The following is a 19,576-nucleotide window of genomic DNA, read 5'->3' as shown; positions in this document are numbered from 1 at the left end:
AGAAAATAACTTTGTTCTCTTTACAAATTCAGTTAGAAATTGGTTTTAGGGAAAAAAAGAAGAGCTCTTGCAAAGCACTAGTCTCTCACTATAGCAATCACTTCCAAACTCCTTGAGGAATTCCATTGCAATATGCACAAATTTACTTTTTAGTCTAATTCTGTTTAAAATATTTTTGATGTTGCGCATATTTGTTGGGAATCATTATTGCTTTTTATATCCCTTAAAACTGAAAATTAAATGACTGGTTTTGAAATACATTTTATTGAAAATTATATTAATGAAATATGTGGCCTGACTTTGCCCCCATTTCAGATTACTTTTAATCACATGGTCAATTTCATACACTTAAATATATCTGGTCATCTGTCTGGAGAACAGAAATAAATCAGAAAGCATTTCTAATATTAACCAACAGGGGGCTCTCCTAAATATTCCAGATATACTGGTGCCCAATGGTTTCAAATAAGCAGTCCTTACAAATCTAACACCAATTTTGGCTAAAAATTAAGTCAAATTTTTAAATTCTTGCTTGTCCAATAACTTCTGCATTGAGAATATTTAATTTTGTGTTCCTTGTTTTCTTGCTGAGTAGAACTGAAAGCTAACTACTAACTCTAAAGAATAATTTCTCAGCTCACTATGCATGTAAGGTGCACTGAAGAACCGAGTCAATTGTCTGAATAATTTAATCAATAGATATTAATTGAGCATCTAATATGTGCAGAACAATTGGGGCAAAACTGAAGCTTAGGGATATAAATTAGCTGGATAACTACCTCATTTCTCTACAAGTAGAGAAAACTTTAATGAAAATAATTTCCAAAAGAGAAGAAATATTGATGTGGCTTAAAGGTACAGGGATGAGAATAAAATGTGTATCTCAATACAAATACTTTTACATGAATAGTTCTCTGTTCTTTTACTTAGAAATATTACTATGATGTGTCTCATGCATGAACTAGTGCTGTGTATATAGGTTTTCTTTTCCACTCTTCGGAGGCTCAGTTCAACAGGTAATACAATTCCCTAGGAAGGGTTTGATTGAGGAAGAACCAGAAATTAGAATATAAAACTTGAATACATTTACATACATGGCACTGCAGGATTCTTGGTCCTTCTACAGATTGCAAATATATGGTTTAGTTGCATTTTATATCTTCTGTGGTCTCCGCAAGTGCCCCTACACTCATTACATTTTTACCCATGAAAAGAAGTTGGCAAACTCAGACTTTGCTTTCTTGATTCTAGAATATATTCACTACATAAAAGATTAACTGCAACAGAAATACCTAGAGGAAAGTCTAGTACATGATTTTCCTAGAAATGATTTGATCTGTGAAAATAGTTTATCTTTCTGTGGTATAGACCGAACTAAAGGTTATCATTTTTACCAAACAGAATTACTTTTATTACCAAAATAACACAAACTCATTATCAAAAGTACATTTTAAAAATGAGAAAATTCATCTATATATCTACAATTCAAAGATAACTTATCATGGTTAATATTTGGGTATATTTCCTACCAATCTTTTAAATTAACTGCTTAGCAAAACTATTATTATAGGGTATCTAAGCAGTTGTACAAACTTACTTTAAATTGCTTCCTTTTACAGATAAAAAAATATTTATTGAAGCTAACTTGAAATTTACAGAAATGTTAAAAAAAAAAAAAATTACCTGAATTTTATCACCATATTTTAAGGATATTTCCTTTGACCTGCTTACATTTGTTTTTTCTTAGCCTCTTCATATATATAGTACCTAATTGCTTGATTTTTTAGTCTTTATCACTTTACCTCCCACTCCTTTTTTCAATGCAATTATTATAGATACAAAGCATGTTTACCAAGGATTCTTAGCAAAAGAAGTAAACATTCAACTGCTGTCTGCAGTTTTTATTTTTAAGAGGGAAAGAGAAAACTTGTTTAGTATCTCTCCAGCACAATGTTCCAATAGTTTTTTAGCAAACTCCAGAATGAACAAGCACCAGTCATTGTTTTAAATAATCATCACGTGCCCCAGAACTCTCCTCAGAACCACAAAGATTGGGCCACAAGAAAGGCATTTCCTGTTATCAAAAACTAAGGGGAGGCCAGAGAGAAATAGTCCAATGGAGTCTTCCAAGTCTTAGATCCAAACTGACTAAAGAAAATGCTTAGTTTTGTTTTCAGTGTCTCTATTCTTGAGTTATAAATTTTGATTCATCACTTGGTAGACTTACATAAGCCTTCAAGTAAACTTTTCAAGAAAGCTGTGCTATTATAAATCTTTTCATAGATGAGAATGCCTTTCTGTGGTCTTAACATGCAAAAGACAATTTTGAATGTGCACGCAATCTGGGGACTAAAAATTTTTTCTTATAAACTCAGTAGATACTGCTTGACTTCTTTTAGGAGTTAGTGAGAAAAGTTTTAGGAAAACCTGATGTTTATTTATGTAGTCTTATTTTTATCTGAATATTTCTATAATATTCCATTCTTGTAATTTAAACAGTTTGCCAGACTATATCAAAATAGGTTGATTCAATACTAGAATCATTTTCAATACTAATATAGTTTTTAACCGATAGGAATTTTCTTTAAGTTTTGTCCTTAATGACTGCATATTTTTAAAATGTTCTGGTTTCTTCCTCAAATATACTTAAAAGTTATCATCTCTCTGACTTCCAACATGCCTTTTTCCTCATCACATTTATGCCTCTATATTTTAGAGAAACTTTTCTGGTTTGTCATCCATATCACTGACCTAAGTTTTCTGCAGTAACAATTTGACCTTTAAAGCAAATCTTAATTGTGTCTTGCATTTTTAGTTTTCACTCTGTTCTTTCTCAAATTATCTACATCCTTATCATCTTACCCTAGTTGTCTTTTCAGTTTACCTTGTCCTCTTTTTATGGCTTGTTGATCCTTTTCATTGAACTCCTTGTTGTATCAAATTTTACTAGAGATACTAAATAGTATTTTATTAGGATATTAAATACTAAGTGTCTGTTGGTCATTTTGAGAGTTCTGAATTGTTTCTGAGCATTGTCCTCTTATCTGAAATCAGTGTTTTTCACAGGTCACACAGTGTTAGAAATTTTGTTATGTATACTCATCTCAAAAGGTAGAAATGTGTCCAACTTTCTATGCATATTGCCTTTTATCCCCTGTATTAGTTCTAGCCTAAGCTTTTTATCTTGCACCTTATCTCAGATGACAAATTGATCATCACAGCTCTTACATTTTAATTCTAGCGTATTTGTTCTCTTAAGGCCCTATTAGACTGGCATTGAATTTTCTCCCACCATAATTCCTTGATTTTCTGGCAATCTAAAAGATGAAGTCCATAAAACATGAGAATTCCAAGAATTTGTTCCTAAAGAATTGTGTGTCTCCACCTCTTCTCCCCTCAATGTTTTACATACATGTCTACAATTCCTGTGGTGATTATTAGGACTCCCTTTCTGCCTTCCACCTACAATGTCCCCTGTTACTTTTTGGAAGTCACTATCTTTAAATTATCCCAACTTAAGTGTAGTCTTGATCAGTAGTTTAGAAGAGAAGGGGACAGGGAAGAAGGGGGAAGAAGGGAATCATTCACACTATTCTAAACAGCATTAACTATGTAGGAAAGAGAGGGCTGCCCAGTTTTCTGGTTGGCATAGGCCTAGCTTAAGGCTTTGATTCTAAAAATCAGACAGCTAAAGAAAAATAAGAATGTTCCTATCTACTTTTAGAAATGCAAGCTTTCTGGTTCAATAGTTCAATAGCTCAGGAAGCCCCACCACTGGCATTATCCAATTAAACCCAAACATGTCTTTGAGTAAATTATTCTTAAATTTTTGTCACTATGTTGACTGTCAGTTTCTGTTTAACTTATTTTAGAATTCTATTTTATTTGTCTTCAAGCATATTTAGTGACAAGTTTCAAGAGGTGGTTGGGTGTTGCCAACCAGATTTACATCAGCTCTTTTTAGAGGGCATCACATTGAAAGTTTACATTCAAATTCTTCCCTGGGGTGTGACTCTGCCTGTGGTTTCTTTTTTACGTTTGTGTCTTTACCTGTAAATGATAGCATGCTTGGGAGGAGGAGACCTATTTTTGGTCCTGCCATTTGCAAGGCCCTTTGAGCTTCTAAGAAGATGCTTAGAATCGCAAAATGTAAATAAATCATATATTGTAATGATAGATTTCAGAATATTATTTTTCCACTTGGGGATTTTTTTTTGTTTCACTATCTAAACCACACCTTGGTACTTTATACAAAGAATTTTGGATTTTACATCATAGAAAAAAGTTTCTCTTGGCTTGGCTTGCTGGTAAGGAGGTGTGCGAATGGTCTCAAGTTATACATTTGCAGAGGAAATACCATCCAGATGCTCAAGTCAGCCTTTTCTTGGCAGACAACTAAAAACCATACCAAATGGAGTCTCAAATCTTTAACAAAAGAATTCCGAGAGCTCTTACCTTTGGAATGGACATTAATTAAAAGAAACAGTCATGTCCCCTGTGATCAGAATTTAACTACTATTAAACAGAGTTCACCACACAATTAACACTTTGAACTGATTAGCAAATGGAATTATAGCAAGAAATTTTGAGGTTAGAACAGTGGAAGGACATATTCTCTTCCCCAACTCACTGTCCCTCATCTTTTAAAAGAAAGAAAAAAAAATGAAGCACTTCGGTCATAACGAACTGTGCAGATTTTGTTTTCAGGGAGGTGTTTGCCATTACATATTGCACATAATGTATGGCACTGTTAGGAGGAAAAAATTGGAGTCAAAGTGGCTGGAAAGTTAGGTCTGCTCTGTAGCACTGTGAGATTGTTGACATCTGCCGAGGTTGGAGCGCTCAGTAAGCAGGAAATGGGGTGTCACTCTGAGTGGTAGTTTACCATTATCCTGGCATCCTAATGAAGTGTCTGCAGTGCACAGAGCTTCTGGATGGCATCTTAACGCACGGCTAAGCAAAAGCACTTCTCTCCCTGTCACTGTCATCCATCTGCCTGCACCCTACTGTAGCCAATGGGATGGAACCATGCTACAATGTGCTATAAGCCATTTAGAGTTGCACATTGCATAATCAGTCCCATCAAATATGTAAAAAATGGCTATTATTGGTTATTTTCCTTAAACTCTGGCACCTGGAGTTTGATACATGAAAGTTGAACTTTTCCAAGTGCTGTTTTTGCTATTAATTCCACTACCCCCACCCACAATCTAAATGGGAATAAGTTGTACCCTCATTGTATTAAGCCTTGTTAATGGATTGAAAGAGTTGTATGAATATTCATTAAAAACTTCACTGTACATCACACTTGGTGAATTCATCAATTTGCAATATAATGGAATGGTCATTTTCTTTGCGATAACCATTTTTAAGAAAAGGACAACTCCAATCGCAGATTAGTCATTTTCGTCTTAAGTTTTCAGTGGGAGTTTGAGGTCTTTCAATAGATTTTTTTTTTAAGACAGTGCATTTCACTCAGTACATTTGCATTTTAAGCTAGTGTTGTTAATGCCAGATGATAAAATTTGGTCCTGTAATATTACCTCCAATGAAATTCAAATGCAGTGGAAAGGAGGATGTCTGTTTTCAGGTGGCAGAAGTTGAGCACAGTGTGCATGCAATCCTCCTGAAACTTCTGGATAGGCTTTGCAGACAAGGCTACAAAGCAGTTAGGCACTCATGACAAGAATTGAAAGAGTAAGATGGTCACAAAGTTGAGCAGGAGCTTTCTGTAATAGGCAGGGGCAAGAGGAATCTGCTAAATTGGGGTGGAGGAGCAGGGAGGGTAGGGTTAGATAAACAAAAGGGCATAACATAATTCAGTTGCATCAGGAATTTTTTCACAGACATTAAAACTATGGTAAACATAACAGCGGGGAAGCTTGCACTGCCGCACAGTGGGAAGCTTAAAGCGTCTGCCGGCGCTGTGCCTGGCTCAACCACTGCTAGAAGTCTCCGACTTTCATTAGCACTCAACAATTCACCCAGTTCCCTAGAAAAGGAGAAAAATTCAAGCAGCAAAGCTGCTCAGTAATTATTGTAAATGCTCCCCTGTTACAGTATTTTGGGGACAATAATGGCAAGATGGTGTTAAACTAGAACAAAAGAGTCATTCTGAAATAAAAAAGAATAAAGGGGCTTGTTTGATGCTTGTTTGTTTGTTTCAAATCAGTGTAACCCTTCTTTTGACTGGTAAAGCAGTGTGTTGGACGATTAGGCCACCATTTTACAGAGAAATTTTAGAAGACCGAACCAAATGGTGTGCAACTTCTTTCGAACAATAAAAGTACAGGTTAATTTCACAAATGATCTCCTCCCTTGGCCTCCAAATTTACGCAGGCATATCTCACAAGTCTCTGAAATAGAAACTGTTTTCTTTGGAGGTTATTTGTAGTAATACAAAAATTAATATGGAACCAAAAGTAACAAGGTAGGCAAAGTCACACACATTACTGCAAAATACTGCACCTTGGGTTAAAGTTGTTTTTCTTTCTTCAAGAATGGAGTCATTTGAGAAAAACATTGGACTTCTTCAAAGGGAGAGAGAGGTCTACTGTCGACGCCCGTAAACATTTTAAATGATAGATTTTTAAAAAATGGAATGATAGGTGTTTATTTTTGCTAAATCCAGACTCGGGAATCTGGTTTCTTCATTCATATCCCCCCAGATGCTGTCAGCAATACAGCACATCAGCGTTCCTTCATGTGCGAATATTTCTCCAGAACTCATTTGCAAAAGAGTCGAAGCAATATTAAACACCACATCTAAACCTCTTTTAAACACACAAAGAAATGGGAAAACACATCAGAACTAGACCATTGAGAAAATCCTCCTTTCAAATGTACTGTTTGCTTCACATGCTAGTATAAAATATCCCACAAAGTCCTGTTTGTGATCCATTTGAAACAATCTTGATTTGCTTAAATTGTCACATTCTTCTCACACATTTCTTTCTAAATGCAAAAATGGCAAAGAATTCTCCTCCCTCTTCATTATAAAAGTGCAGAATTTCTGGCTTGTTTATTCCTAATGGAACACTTGAGAAAGAAGAAAATATATAAATATCTCTTTCAGAAGATTAGTTGTCTCAATCTTTTTAAAAGAGAGGATTTGTTCATTTCTTCTCATGGTAAACAACGTGGGCTTTTCACTGTAATTTTCCATTGTCAAATTAATGCATTTCACTTTCCTGACTTGGTTCCATAGTTTTAAAACATTGGACCTTTTAATATCCTTATTTCTTCCATGCTACATATTAATATATGCTGTTAGGACTTGGTAGTTAGGAATATAATCTAAGCATTTTAAACAAATTTGTTGGAGGAAACTTCCACTCCATTATAACTTACTAAAACAGAGTCTTAGAAAACTTACTATCTAACAAAAGAAAACCAGTTTATTCCTCATGAGAACACATTTCCAAGCTAAGGATTTCAGGCAAGAAATGGTCTAAGTGTTTTGAGTATTTCAAATCAAGAATAAGAAATTTTGTCTGATCTATTGGTAAGTATTCTATCGACAAGGTCAAGAACAGAGAAAATCTGGTCATGAAGTCAGAAGAGAGAATAATTATTTTTTTAAAAAGTAGACAGTTTATCAACTTGAATTTCTAAAGTAGTGTGCAATCTTTTTACAGAATATGAAGGAAAGTCCCCTAACTATAATGAAAGTATGTTCATATGTACATCTACCATATATGTAGTCCTTCAAAAATTTTATTAAAGGTGTGAATTTTTAAATGGCTAATATTTCCAAGAAACTATAAAAAGAGAGGAGTGGGAAAGAGGAAAGCAAGCTGAGGCTAAAAAATCTAGGCTCAGCAGCTTTCTGGGGGAAATGGTGAAATGTGACTATGTGATTTATAATGAGAAAAGGTATCTACAACATACAATTTTCTACCTAGCTGCAAATAATAATTCATAGTGATGTCCCTTCCAGATAAAAGACCTTTGCTATGTAGGACCCATGTGGTAAAATGATCATGATAAATGTCAGACCAGTGCAGGTAACGGCTTTACAAACCATTAAGATTAGCTGGCTCTTTTTTCCGATGATAACAGTAACCATGCTGTGACTCTATGTGGTAATAATATCTCAGTCCTGATAAATGCCAGAGCCAAGCAGAGGTGTTTATCATTCCCAGTTCAGAAATGCTGACTAAAGTTACCACATGTTGCCTGTTTTTCTTCTTTTACAATAGTCTCACAATTAAAAAAAAAAAAAGCTGAATCATAAAATTATTTTATAACCCATTTTTTAAAGGATTTTGGTATTTGTTTAATTAATAACTGCCTGCTCACAGAGTCACTGTGTGGCTACGTCAAATGAATAGCCTGGACAGTCTACCATACTAGCTATTATCTGCTCTTCAGCGGTCTTTTGTTCAAAATGAATGGTTATGGATGAACTTTAATATGTTTTTTTAAAAATATATATCTTTAACCCAAAAGACAGGGAAAAGTATTTTAGTTCACATTTTTTCCTAATTGTTTTATAGCTCCTAGTTATTTTCAAGTGAGATTTTTTAATCCTCAATACGTTTAATTTGTCTGCCAATGGGAAGAGACACTTACATTAAATACTTGAAACCTTGAAAAGTATTTGCAGGATTTCCACCCTCATGAAAATGTACAAAGATAATGCTTAATATAAATAGCTGATTGAGTATTTGAAATAAATTACTGGTTTATGATGAGAAAGATGTCAAATGACTCAAAATGGTGAGACTTGTTTAAAAAAAACTTGTAAAACAAGATATAAATGCATACATATAGTTTCAAAAAATTTTTCACAGGAGAACTGAACTTCAAAGAAATAAACTAGTGAACTTCATTTTTTCAGCACAGACTATCACCTAAGGATGAATTAGTGTCATTTGTAAGTTACAGAAATGTGTTTGGCCATCATGACACCTCCAAAATTACTTCTAAGAACAAGAAATTCTAGGAAGGACAATAGGCTCATGTTTTTCCTGTGAAGATTGCTTCTGGAATGTCAGCTACTGTCTTACTGTTCAATTCAGAAAAATAGAAGTAATACTGCAAAACTGAGGAGTGAAATTTTGGTTTAAGAGCCATTTTCAGGTTGGTGAACTTGAGAGAATATTATCATCCTAAAATTGATTGCGCAAAAGCAAAACCTTTATTAAAGGTTACTTAGAGCCTAAAACTTGAATACATTTTCCAAACATGTCCCCAAAGTGAGATCAATGCGTCAGAAATCACTAGATAAATACAGTTGCATGAAAAGGAAAAGATGGTATTATTACCTTCCTGAATGTGTTCGTGAATGTATAAAGAAGTTAAGCATAATAATTTTGAAGACCTTTGGAAATTGTTCAAACATAATTTTACACTCACTGCTTTATATCAATTGCATTTCTGAATTGTTTTGAATTTTTTCAGAATAACGAACTAATATCTCAGTAGCTTTTTTGAGTTTAACAATCATCTTAGATGATCCCAGCCAGAAGAAAGGTATAAACATTGCTGATAACTATATTATGATGTGTCTTATATTTAAACATCTATTATGACAAATTTATTTGCCCCTCTGGTTCATATAATGACAAGCTAGCAACTATCTTTGTATCTGTCACAGGTTGTACATAGGCCAGAATAAATATGGTTTTCTTAATATACACATATGTATGTTTAATGCTCCATAACTTATTTAAGAAATAGGTAAATTTATTCTCTTTTGAATAATTTCATGGTTGTTTGTCGCCAGAGAGTAGGAATAGAGGCAGGAAGAAACAAAGATTTATCCTAAGATAGTTCTTAACCATGCTTCCAACAGCATGCTCCAGATGCCTGGTTCCTCTTGGACCAAGGCCAAAAATGTCCTCTGGAAACAGTGCTCAAGAGGCCAGTGAACTGAATCTCTCCTCATTTAATGAGTCCATTGACTCATGCCAATAAGTTGACCACAGTATTTTTGATACTGATATTTATACTGATATAGACAGTTGGTCCCATTTTTAGCATTCTTCCTAGAAGGGCTTGTTTATCCAAAAAACAGACACAACATGAACATATTGTGGAAGGAGAAACTAGGAATATGAGATAATCTGGTGTGGAAATGATATGGTCAGGCCTAATTGTCAGGTAGAGAAAATTAGTCTTACTTGAGTTACATAGATTCCTTTCCTGCTGGGTCTTTTCTGCAAGTAATGGACATCTCTTGTCAAGTCGAACTGTTTTGACATAGTTTATCAACATCTTAAGCCAAACTTACCAGGTATCTGCAAACACTGTGCTTTCCTTTTAATTAAATATAAAATATGACTTTTCTGAATCCTTTTGGGGGCAGTGGGTAGAGCACAGATTCTTTAAAAATTGCAAATTGCCAACTACAGATTAACCTCAAGGCCATAATTATTCCTTGTTTATGATGCAATGACAACTCTATTTATGATATACTGTATCTACTTATGAATTTTAACTAAATACTTTTTGATAATTGAGAACATTCTACAAAATATTTACAAAGCTATCATATACTTTGTCCCATTCCTGCTTTTTAGGAAAGCATCCTAAATAATAAAAATTATGCCTTCATGTGACTTCAGAAACAAACTTGAGGTATGTGCAGTCATGTGTTAGGGCAGATAGAGAGGACAAAATAAAATGAAAGATTTTAAAGGGAAGATGTACAGTTAATGATCATTTACTATATGTGCTTTGAAACATTGAATTCTACTAAAATACTATTGATATATGTATACTCTTGCTGTATTTTTAAGTAATGAACTGGAAGCATCAAAAGTTCAAGCAACTTGTCCAAAATCATATAACAGAACAAAAATTCTAACCCAGTTCTTTCAAACTCCCCCATTCAACTTTGTCATTGCAAAGCATGTCCTCAAAGATTTGTATCCAGTTTTGTAGGGCATGCTGAAACAAACAAAATGTTCCCTGAAGATACTCACTGGAGACTTCAAATCTGGGGAGTGTGTAGGGGTGAGCCTTAACAAATTACCTTATTGAGTAAAATGTTCACTCTTCAGTTGATGGGCACACTAGAAGTGCAAGACTCCACCACTACACAATACCTCCATGTAACAAAACTGCCTTATAGACCCAAATCTATAAAAATAAAAGTAAATTACACAATTTAGAAAGGAAAAAAAAAAGATACTCATTTCCCTTATAAGCAAAGACAGCCTTCAACTAAATTCTGAAAAGGCCACGATACAAAAAGTATAAATTGGATAGAAACTAGAGAACTGCTTTCTTCCAAATATAGCCCTGACATATAGTGACTACCATGTTTTTCATACAGTGTGCATAAACATTTCAGAATAACTTTCAGAAGCAAAACAGCTGTGATACTACTGCCCTCCTTAAAACAAAGGGAGAGAGTTGTCCTTTAAGAATTGTAAATAAAAGGGACAAATAATACTCCCTATGCATTGGTTACTGGGAGAATCTGGTCTTCTCCTGGGTGAACCTATATAACAAAGCAGAATTTATTTTGAAATATGATTTAACTTGTAGCTATAAATAAGTTAAGAATAATAAAGGCATGGGGGATAAGGCCAGAACAGTGTCCAGGGTCATCAAGTCCAAGGTTTTCACTTTGCAGAACTCTCCCTCATCATATATAACTTTATCTTATCTCTTTTCTAAAAAGCATTTGGTTGTAAATACGCTTGTTTTAGTAGCAACATTTCATGCAATAAATTCAAATGTAATTCTCATAAACCCTATTTTGAAAAATGTGCCCTTAAAACCATGAATCGAGGGGAAATCTATAAAGTCACATTTTTATCATAACATTATAGGCTATCTCACATCACGTAGATGTTACTTCTCTAAGTAGCATGGAGTAGTTTTTGAGGAAGCTCATTTACAACAATGAGTTTGGTGTAGTTTGAGAAGGTGGGGGCAGGTAGGTAAGTGTGGGGATCAGTGAGAAACAGTTTAGAGTCACTGTTGGATGACGAAAATGAACCACTACAGAAAAGTTTTGTGTTTAGTTGTGGGTTCACAGTTTAGAGATTGAAGAGGCTTTTTGGACACAGGTAAAGGCTTTAAATGGAGTAGATACAAAAATAAACTGTAATGGAAAGGTAGGAGCAAATAAAAATGGAAAAGGCATGAATTATGGGTTTCATTGTTTCTGGGAAGATCTTACTATACAATTCACCTAAGAAATTCTCTAATTCTCCATGTAGAAAAATTTCTTTCCCCCCACCCTACAGTCATAATGTAAAAAGTTAGAGATATCTCAGTCTTCTCCGAACTTTCAATGCTTCACAATAATGAGAAACCATATGCTGAAGGAGAAATATTAATAGAAAATGCTGTCTTTCAGATGCTCACTGAATCAATTGAAGACAGTTGACACATCTTTAGTAAGCTGTGTATGAATCTTAGCTCATTAACCACTCCTGTATTATGTATGCTGATTCCAATTCCTAATATGACACATCAATAAACCAGATCTGAAAAGGTGTCATTTCGATTTTAATGTATCCAATTGTATTTTTAGATGTTCCCCCACTTAGAAGTGTTTGTGTTATTTCCTGATTTTTACAAGCTATGGAAGAGTGGGTGGGGTATTGATTGGAATGAGAAACACTGCTTTCCTATAACCTTTTCAAAGGATTTTGTGCTGATTATGTTGTAAGAAAAATAAATTGTTCCTTCTTAATAATATTTTAACCCTTTCTAAGCCATTGTACAGTTCCCCCTCTAGAGCTTAAGTATAATTTAGCCACAAATATGCATGCACTACCACCCAATAGTCTTATTCCTCAAGTATGTGTGAATATAGAAAAAGAGAGAAAAATATTTCTATAAAATATTCTTCATGTAGAAGGTTTATTATAGGCAGACTTGGAAACCACCACGTTCTTTCATAAAGATACTTACATATAACTGACTCACCAATCACATCATTAATTTCTCAGTCTATTGTAAAGTATTTAGGGTATTCTCTAATGCTAGGATATCATAACAATTGCATTTTCACCACTGGCACCAACTCAGTTTAAGAATTAGCAGCTGCAACCAGATAGTATGCTACCTGCTGGAAATAAAGATGAGCCAGACCCTGCATGGGCCTCAAAAAAATGTCAAGAGGAGAAAAGGGTGAACATTTTATAGAGTACTTAGGTTTACTAGTAATTGTGCTCAATGCATTACATACCATCTTGTTTATTCCATAAGACTACCTTTTTAGATACTATTCAAAGAGAGTAAGAAATGTGTTTAAGACCACATAGTTAAGAAAAATCTGTTAGGGAATTCAAACCAAGGTCCATCTAGTCCAATTCATGTTCATGTCTTTCATTAGTTCACAAAGTCTTTCTTCATTCATCGAACCCATTAAATACCAGTATCACAATTGCCTAGCTTTATAGGAAAATGCTCTGTTTAATGGGAGAAATTGACAGACATTCAAGCAGTGGAAATACCATGTGAAGTGCCAGATAAGTAGAATGTTCTAAGTGCAATGGAATACAGGAGAGGAAGAACTGACTCTGTCTAGGAAAGCTCATGATTCTTTCACCCGGTGGTTTAACAGACTTGGTGATGTTTTCATTTCTGCCCAAGCAACATAGAAAAGTGCAAGTGACCTTGCAAATTCAAGTATTTCCAATTAAGCAATGTCCAACCTTTTTAAAACTCATCCTGACTGGATCACATGTACTCTAAAACCAAGGTATGCTGGATGTAGCCATTAAGACCACTCTCCCTTATTGTCTGTCAAGCTTGCCTGGTGGCTGCTACTTCTGTAGCCCTCAGTGTCAACTGATCTCTTTTTTAGAGATTCAGACATTGATCTGATTATTACTATAGTCAGAGATTTCAGTGAGGTTAGAAAAGTTTCCTTTCCTCTCCTTCTTTCCTCTCCTCTCTTCCCTTTTCAGTATCATCCTTATTGTTTAAACCAAGTGGCTCACCAGATCCTCAGGTAAATTATACTGCTAGCATCATGCCAAACTAAGCTGAATGTATCCACCTCTTACATCATATATATATATGCATGTATATGCGTACAAAGAGGACCCAAAAAAACCCAGAATTATTTTTTGGAGGGCAGCCCCTTGTAGTACAAGCTTCCTTCACAATGTAAGTTTTCTAGGCACCCATTGTCATCAGTGTACCAGCATTGTTGTAAGAGGCTGGGTTTGGCTTCAGTGAGTTTGTTTGAAAATTCTTTCCATGCATTTTCCCATTTCATGATGAGTGATTTATGAGTGCACCTGCCCACACCATGCTGAATGTTCAGCAGTTTTTGACCAAAAACAGCATGACCCCCATTCCCCACCCTCCCTATTCACCCGATATTGCCTTGAGCAACTTTTTTGTTTCCCAGATGAAAAAAGTCCAAAGGGAAGTGTTTTACCTATGTGGAAGAGGTGAAACAAAAAAAATGGCAGAAGCACTAAAAGACATCAACAGTGATGAGTTCAACAGCTGTTCTGAGCACTGGAAAAAGCATCTCGATAGGTGTATTATTTCAAATGGAAAGTACATTGATGATGATTAAAGTTTAAACATGTAAGAATAAATACACAATTTTTTATAAATAAAATCTGGGTTTTTATGGGTCCCCCACCACCTCATTTAATGATAGTTGTGTGACAATCACTTAAGATACACAAGGTTAGATATACAAGGCATTCTATCATCCCTAATAGCTCTGACCTGGGCATACTATACCAATTTCATTCTTATCTTTGCTAACTTGTTTTACTCTTTTAATTTTTTTTCAGTTTGTGGTATTTCCTAGGCCCCAGTTGGTCTTGTGAAGCATCACATTTTCTTACTATCATTAAGCTACATCAGAACTTTCTACTCTTTGGCAGAAAAGATTGGGTTTGGTGTAGGCTGTGATGTTGCAACTCTCTTTTTTCTCTTTCTCGCTCTCCTTTGTTTCTTTCATTTGCAGTTGTCCAAGCCATATTATGTTGGAACTCTTCTAAGAATAACTGCAATTTTGAAAGCTTTGACTGTGGGAGGCATTATTTATAGGCTCTTGTGGTTTTAGGAGGAAAAAGAAAAGCTTCCAAGCAGAGTTCTACTAGGAAGACTGCCCCATCCCACTTTAGCCAAATACTATCTTCTCCAAAATATTTTCCTATAATTCCTTATAAAAAGTTTCTTTTGCAACAACGAATTAAAGAAACTGCCAGTTTCTAACCTAACTCTTTCTTATCCTACTATGTAAAGTTTAGATACTTGTTTACAAGAAATCATGAATCAGGCTTTTGGAAGTACACCTTATTAGGAACTATATTGGGCCTCAATATCAGAGATCCACCCTTAAAGGCTTTGGTACACCAGGGCTTATTTTCTAATGTCAAAGAAACCCAGAGACAGGCTGTCCAGGACTGGTCTGACTGCTCTACAAATTCAGGAAATTTCCTTCTACCATGTGTTCCACTCTGCAGAGCTTCAGTTTTCAAGATCATCTCCACAGTACTACCATTCCATCTACATTCAATGAAACAGTAAGGAGAAAAGATTTTTCAAAAACAACAATAATAAACAGCTAAATCAGCTCATACACAGCCTCCCCAGAAGGTGGACCTAACACTGTGACTTCACTCTCATTGGCCAGGCTTGGTCACATGGGCACTCTACCTGCCAAGGTGGCTGGGAAGTGAACTCTTTAGCTTAGTGTATTGCCACCCTCGCAACAAAAGGGTTTCTTGCTAAGAAAGAAGATAATGGTTATTGGGTGCATGTCTGCCTTACATATTATTCTTTGTATCATCTTTTCCAGCTGTGGTCTCTTTAGAATCATCAGGAGCTCTGCTAGAAGTTAAAGTGTAGAAAGGAAAGATACCTAAGTCAGCACACATAGAGTGTTTAAGTTCCATAAATAATTATACCTCTAGTTGGTGAGGCCCTGGTTACTATGAAAAGATGAATTCCCTAACATACTAAGTAACTCAACTCTTATTTTTCCATGCCTGTAAAGTGAAAAAAAAAATGGGGAGAGCAATCACCTAGCCTTTCTTCTCTGCTTTGTCACATTGTCTTCTCTCTCTGACTGTCACCCTCCTGCTTTTCTCTGATTGGGATATTTTTTAATTACATTAGGCACACCCAGATAATCCAGAAAAAAACTCTCCATTTCAAAATTTCAAAACTTCATTATATCTGCAAATTCCCTTTTGTCACATGAAGTAACATGGCCATACTCCAGGGATAAGGACATGGACATCTTTGGAAGTCCTTATTTACCCTACCACACTTGTAAAACAGGAAATTCAAGAAAACCAAATGTTAAGATCTGGAATATCATGGCAAAGTCACACTGTTGCTTTCATGTTACCACTGTGTAATTCAGAGTCACAATAAAGACACTCCATTAATAACTAGGTTAAGTACTCCTGTTCTCTTTGGCTGCTGATTAGGACATTTAACTGTTATGCCTTAGTCCAAAATCCTCCTAAGAAAATTCCCTCATATACTTGTGAAATCTTGGGGTTTTTTCTAAATTTCTTTTTAAATTTTTTTCTTTCAGAAAAGCAGGACAACAACACAAGAATTGAAGCTATAAAGTCTCTTGTACAAAAACTCCCTCCACCAAATCGTGACACCATGAAAGTCCTCTTTGGACATCTAACAAAGTAAGTTGTAAGGATTTCTTTCTGGGTGTGTCATTTTCTAGTCATTTTCTAAATGAGCAGCATTTAAGTCTAAGTCTCTAAGACAAGAGTTTCCAAATGCAGCCATCTCATATTTTCCCTTCTAACTGACCTAACATTTTCTGCAGAAGCTGGAGAATGTACTAGAGATAGAAAGGAGAATGTATAAAAGGAACTTCTGAAAGAATTTATTGTTTACGGCTTTTTCAACAAGTAGATGTTTGCTGATTATTGTCGGAACCATGACTAGGGCCCCAGTGTGGGCATCTTGACTTTGTTATCCAACATAATAGAAAGAACATTAAATGATTCAGACAAGAGTTCAAAACCGAGCCCTACTATGCACCAAATGCTATGACCACCAATAAATTAAAAATCTCTGAAATCCAATTCTCTTATCTATAAAATGTTGGTTCAGATTGATAAGGTGTTATCCATGTAAACAGCTAAGAGAAGAGTATTCTAGGCAGAAGAAAAAGCAAACGTAAATCCTCAGAGGCCCCTAAGAGCTTGAAGCACTCAAGAAGCAGAAAGTAGGCCAACACCACTAGGGTCTAATGTGCCAGTAAGATTGTATCAGGAGCTGAAACCCAGACAGTAGTCCAATAACAAATCACATAGGTTCTTGAGGGCCACAGTGAGTGATTTGGATTCTATTCTAAATATAGGAAATAACCACTGAAGAGTGCTAAATTATGGGAGTATAAAAGATTGCTCTAACTGCCAAATGGAAAAGAGATTGCAAGTGTAAAGACAGGGAGACTTATTAGCAGACAATGAGTGTCCAGGCAGGAGATATTGGTGGCTTGAGTGGAACCCTCATAGAGAAGTGGGTGAAGATATTATGGAGGTTGATTAGGTTGGATTTGCTGCTAGTTGAGATATGGTGAAGAAAGGAAAAGAGAAAGCAAGTGTGCCTTCTTGAGTTTCGACTTGAGCAAGCAAAGAAATGATAGTGCCACATACAGAGATGGGTAAAACTGGGGGAGGAATGGGTTGCATAGCAAAAGTGGGTTTGAGAGCTCTATTTTGGACATGTTAAGTCTGAAATGACTGTTACTCATTTGCCTTCTGTTAACACCTTCTTCAAATAAGGCAGAGTGCAATGCAAGTGATGAGGGTTTAGTTTTTGCCATATACACACAGTCATATTGAAACCTGGCTAGAGTTTCACATAGATTGGGCAGTTTTGCTTTTGTGAGATTGCATCTTCTTTCTCATCTCAAGCACCCATTATTTGGGATGAGTCATTCCTACAGATTGTTCAACTAATCCATTATGATTTTTAATTGTCAGTGTAATACATGGAATTACACTGAAAAAAGGAAAGCAACAGTGATGTGGTTACATTAAAAACTGCAGTTGGCCTACCAGTCACTCTTAGCCTGCTGAGCAGAAGTCACTAATATCTTTATATGTATCTTTCCTGAACAGTTTCGAAGTACAGGCAAACATGTATATGGGTGCTTCTTACGTTACAGTGCATAACACTGTACATATTGTTCTATAACTACCTTGCAACTCATGTACAGCCTTCCACTTCCTTAAACAGACTTGTTTTATTCTTTCTAAGATATCATAGTATTCCAGGGTATGGGTAGTCTATCACTTGCTAAACTAGCCATTGCATTAGGAAATACAGTTTCATTCTAACTCATTATATTATTCTCTCTCATATTTTATTCTCAGTGGGGAACTTTATTTTTTTTTTAATTTCAAATGTTTTAGTGGGTACAAATAGTTTTTAGTTACATGGTTGCATTGTAGAGTGGTGAAGAAATCTGAGCTTTAAGTGTGCCCACCACTCCTTTATCTTAAAGTTCAGAACATCCCTTATTGTTAGTGTTCCTTCTTGTCACTTCCACGTTCTGGTTACAGTAGGAAACCCAGTGTAGTTTAGTGAAAGAATCTTGGGCTTTAAAGAAATAGAGAGACTTAGGGGTCAAATCCTTGCTCTATACTTTACTCTCATTATGATCTCAGGCAAGTAAAATTGGATTAAATACTATCAACCATATCTTGTGGTTATGAGAATTAAATGAGATAATGCGTATGAAATGCCTGGCACAAGGTAAGCATTCCTCAAATGTTAGTTCTTTTCCCTTGGGATCCAGACACACCATGAAGGAGTTTCAAGTTACAAGTAAATACTGGAATGCTTATCTCAGTAACTTTAACTGGACAAAGTCATAAAACAAATGGAAAAGTATACCCTTTAATGCTATGCAATACCTAGTCTTAGAGATCTTAAGAAATATCCATTACTCAGTCAATTATTCCCTTTTTTAACTGAAAGAACAACTATAAAATGAAGAAACTAAGAGTCAGCTAAATCTTCCTTCAAAAAAATAAAATAAAATAAAACACACAGAAGATAATTTATCTAGTTAAAAATCAAAGAATGAGGATACTCCAAGTCTATGCCACATAAACCCAGTTTTAACAATTAATGCCTGATCTTATAACTAAGTTAATTTTCTAATATTGTTAGAACTTTCATTTAGTTCAACTGAGATGAAAATAGATGTTTTACACTACGATTTAAGATCAGATTATAATATCACTTCACAGCATTCATATTTTAAGATTTATCATTATAGATGAAGAGAAAAAGTGTTATTTGTCAGTTCCCAACCTTTCTTGGGTGGTATGACCATATTTCACCCTGCACCAACTTATAAAATTGGTTTAATTATGCACAAGTGTGTGCACACGATTATATCTTGTTAAGCATTTTTTGCTAAGTTTTTGATAAACAGCCAATCGTGGCATGTCATCAAAGCCTGAGAAGACTAAATAAGAAGATTGTTTAACAAGAATTTAAATATATTCATGTTTGAAAGAATCATTAGAATGTTTTCCTTAGTCTTGATGCATTTGGTAGTTCTTCAGAAAATCTATCATCAACACTTGTATGTAGTGTTTATTCCAAATTGTTGCAAATATATATATATTTGAAGTCT

The 19,576-nt window shown here is 35.0% G+C and overlaps 1 protein-coding gene across 1 annotated transcript in view; it reads left to right on the top strand.

Moving 5' to 3' along the window:
* Positions 1–19,576, top strand: part of LOC103257192 (rho GTPase-activating protein 15-like) — a 140,996-nt gene that overhangs the window by 60,431 nt on the left and 60,989 nt on the right. Inside the window, exon 3 of the mRNA XM_008054919.2 lies at positions 16,490–16,595. Coding sequence (XP_008053110.2) covers positions 16,490–16,595 — 106 coding nt within the window. The remainder of the gene's footprint in view (positions 1–16,489; positions 16,596–19,576) is intronic.

Source organism: Carlito syrichta, unplaced genomic scaffold, assembly GCF_000164805.1.
Source record: "Carlito syrichta isolate Samal-C Ts95f unplaced genomic scaffold, Tarsius_syrichta-2.0.1 Scaffold301613, whole genome shotgun sequence".
Classification (NCBI taxonomy): Eukaryota; Metazoa; Chordata; class Mammalia; order Primates; family Tarsiidae; genus Carlito; species Carlito syrichta.
This window is presented reverse-complemented; position numbering and strand designations above follow the sequence as displayed.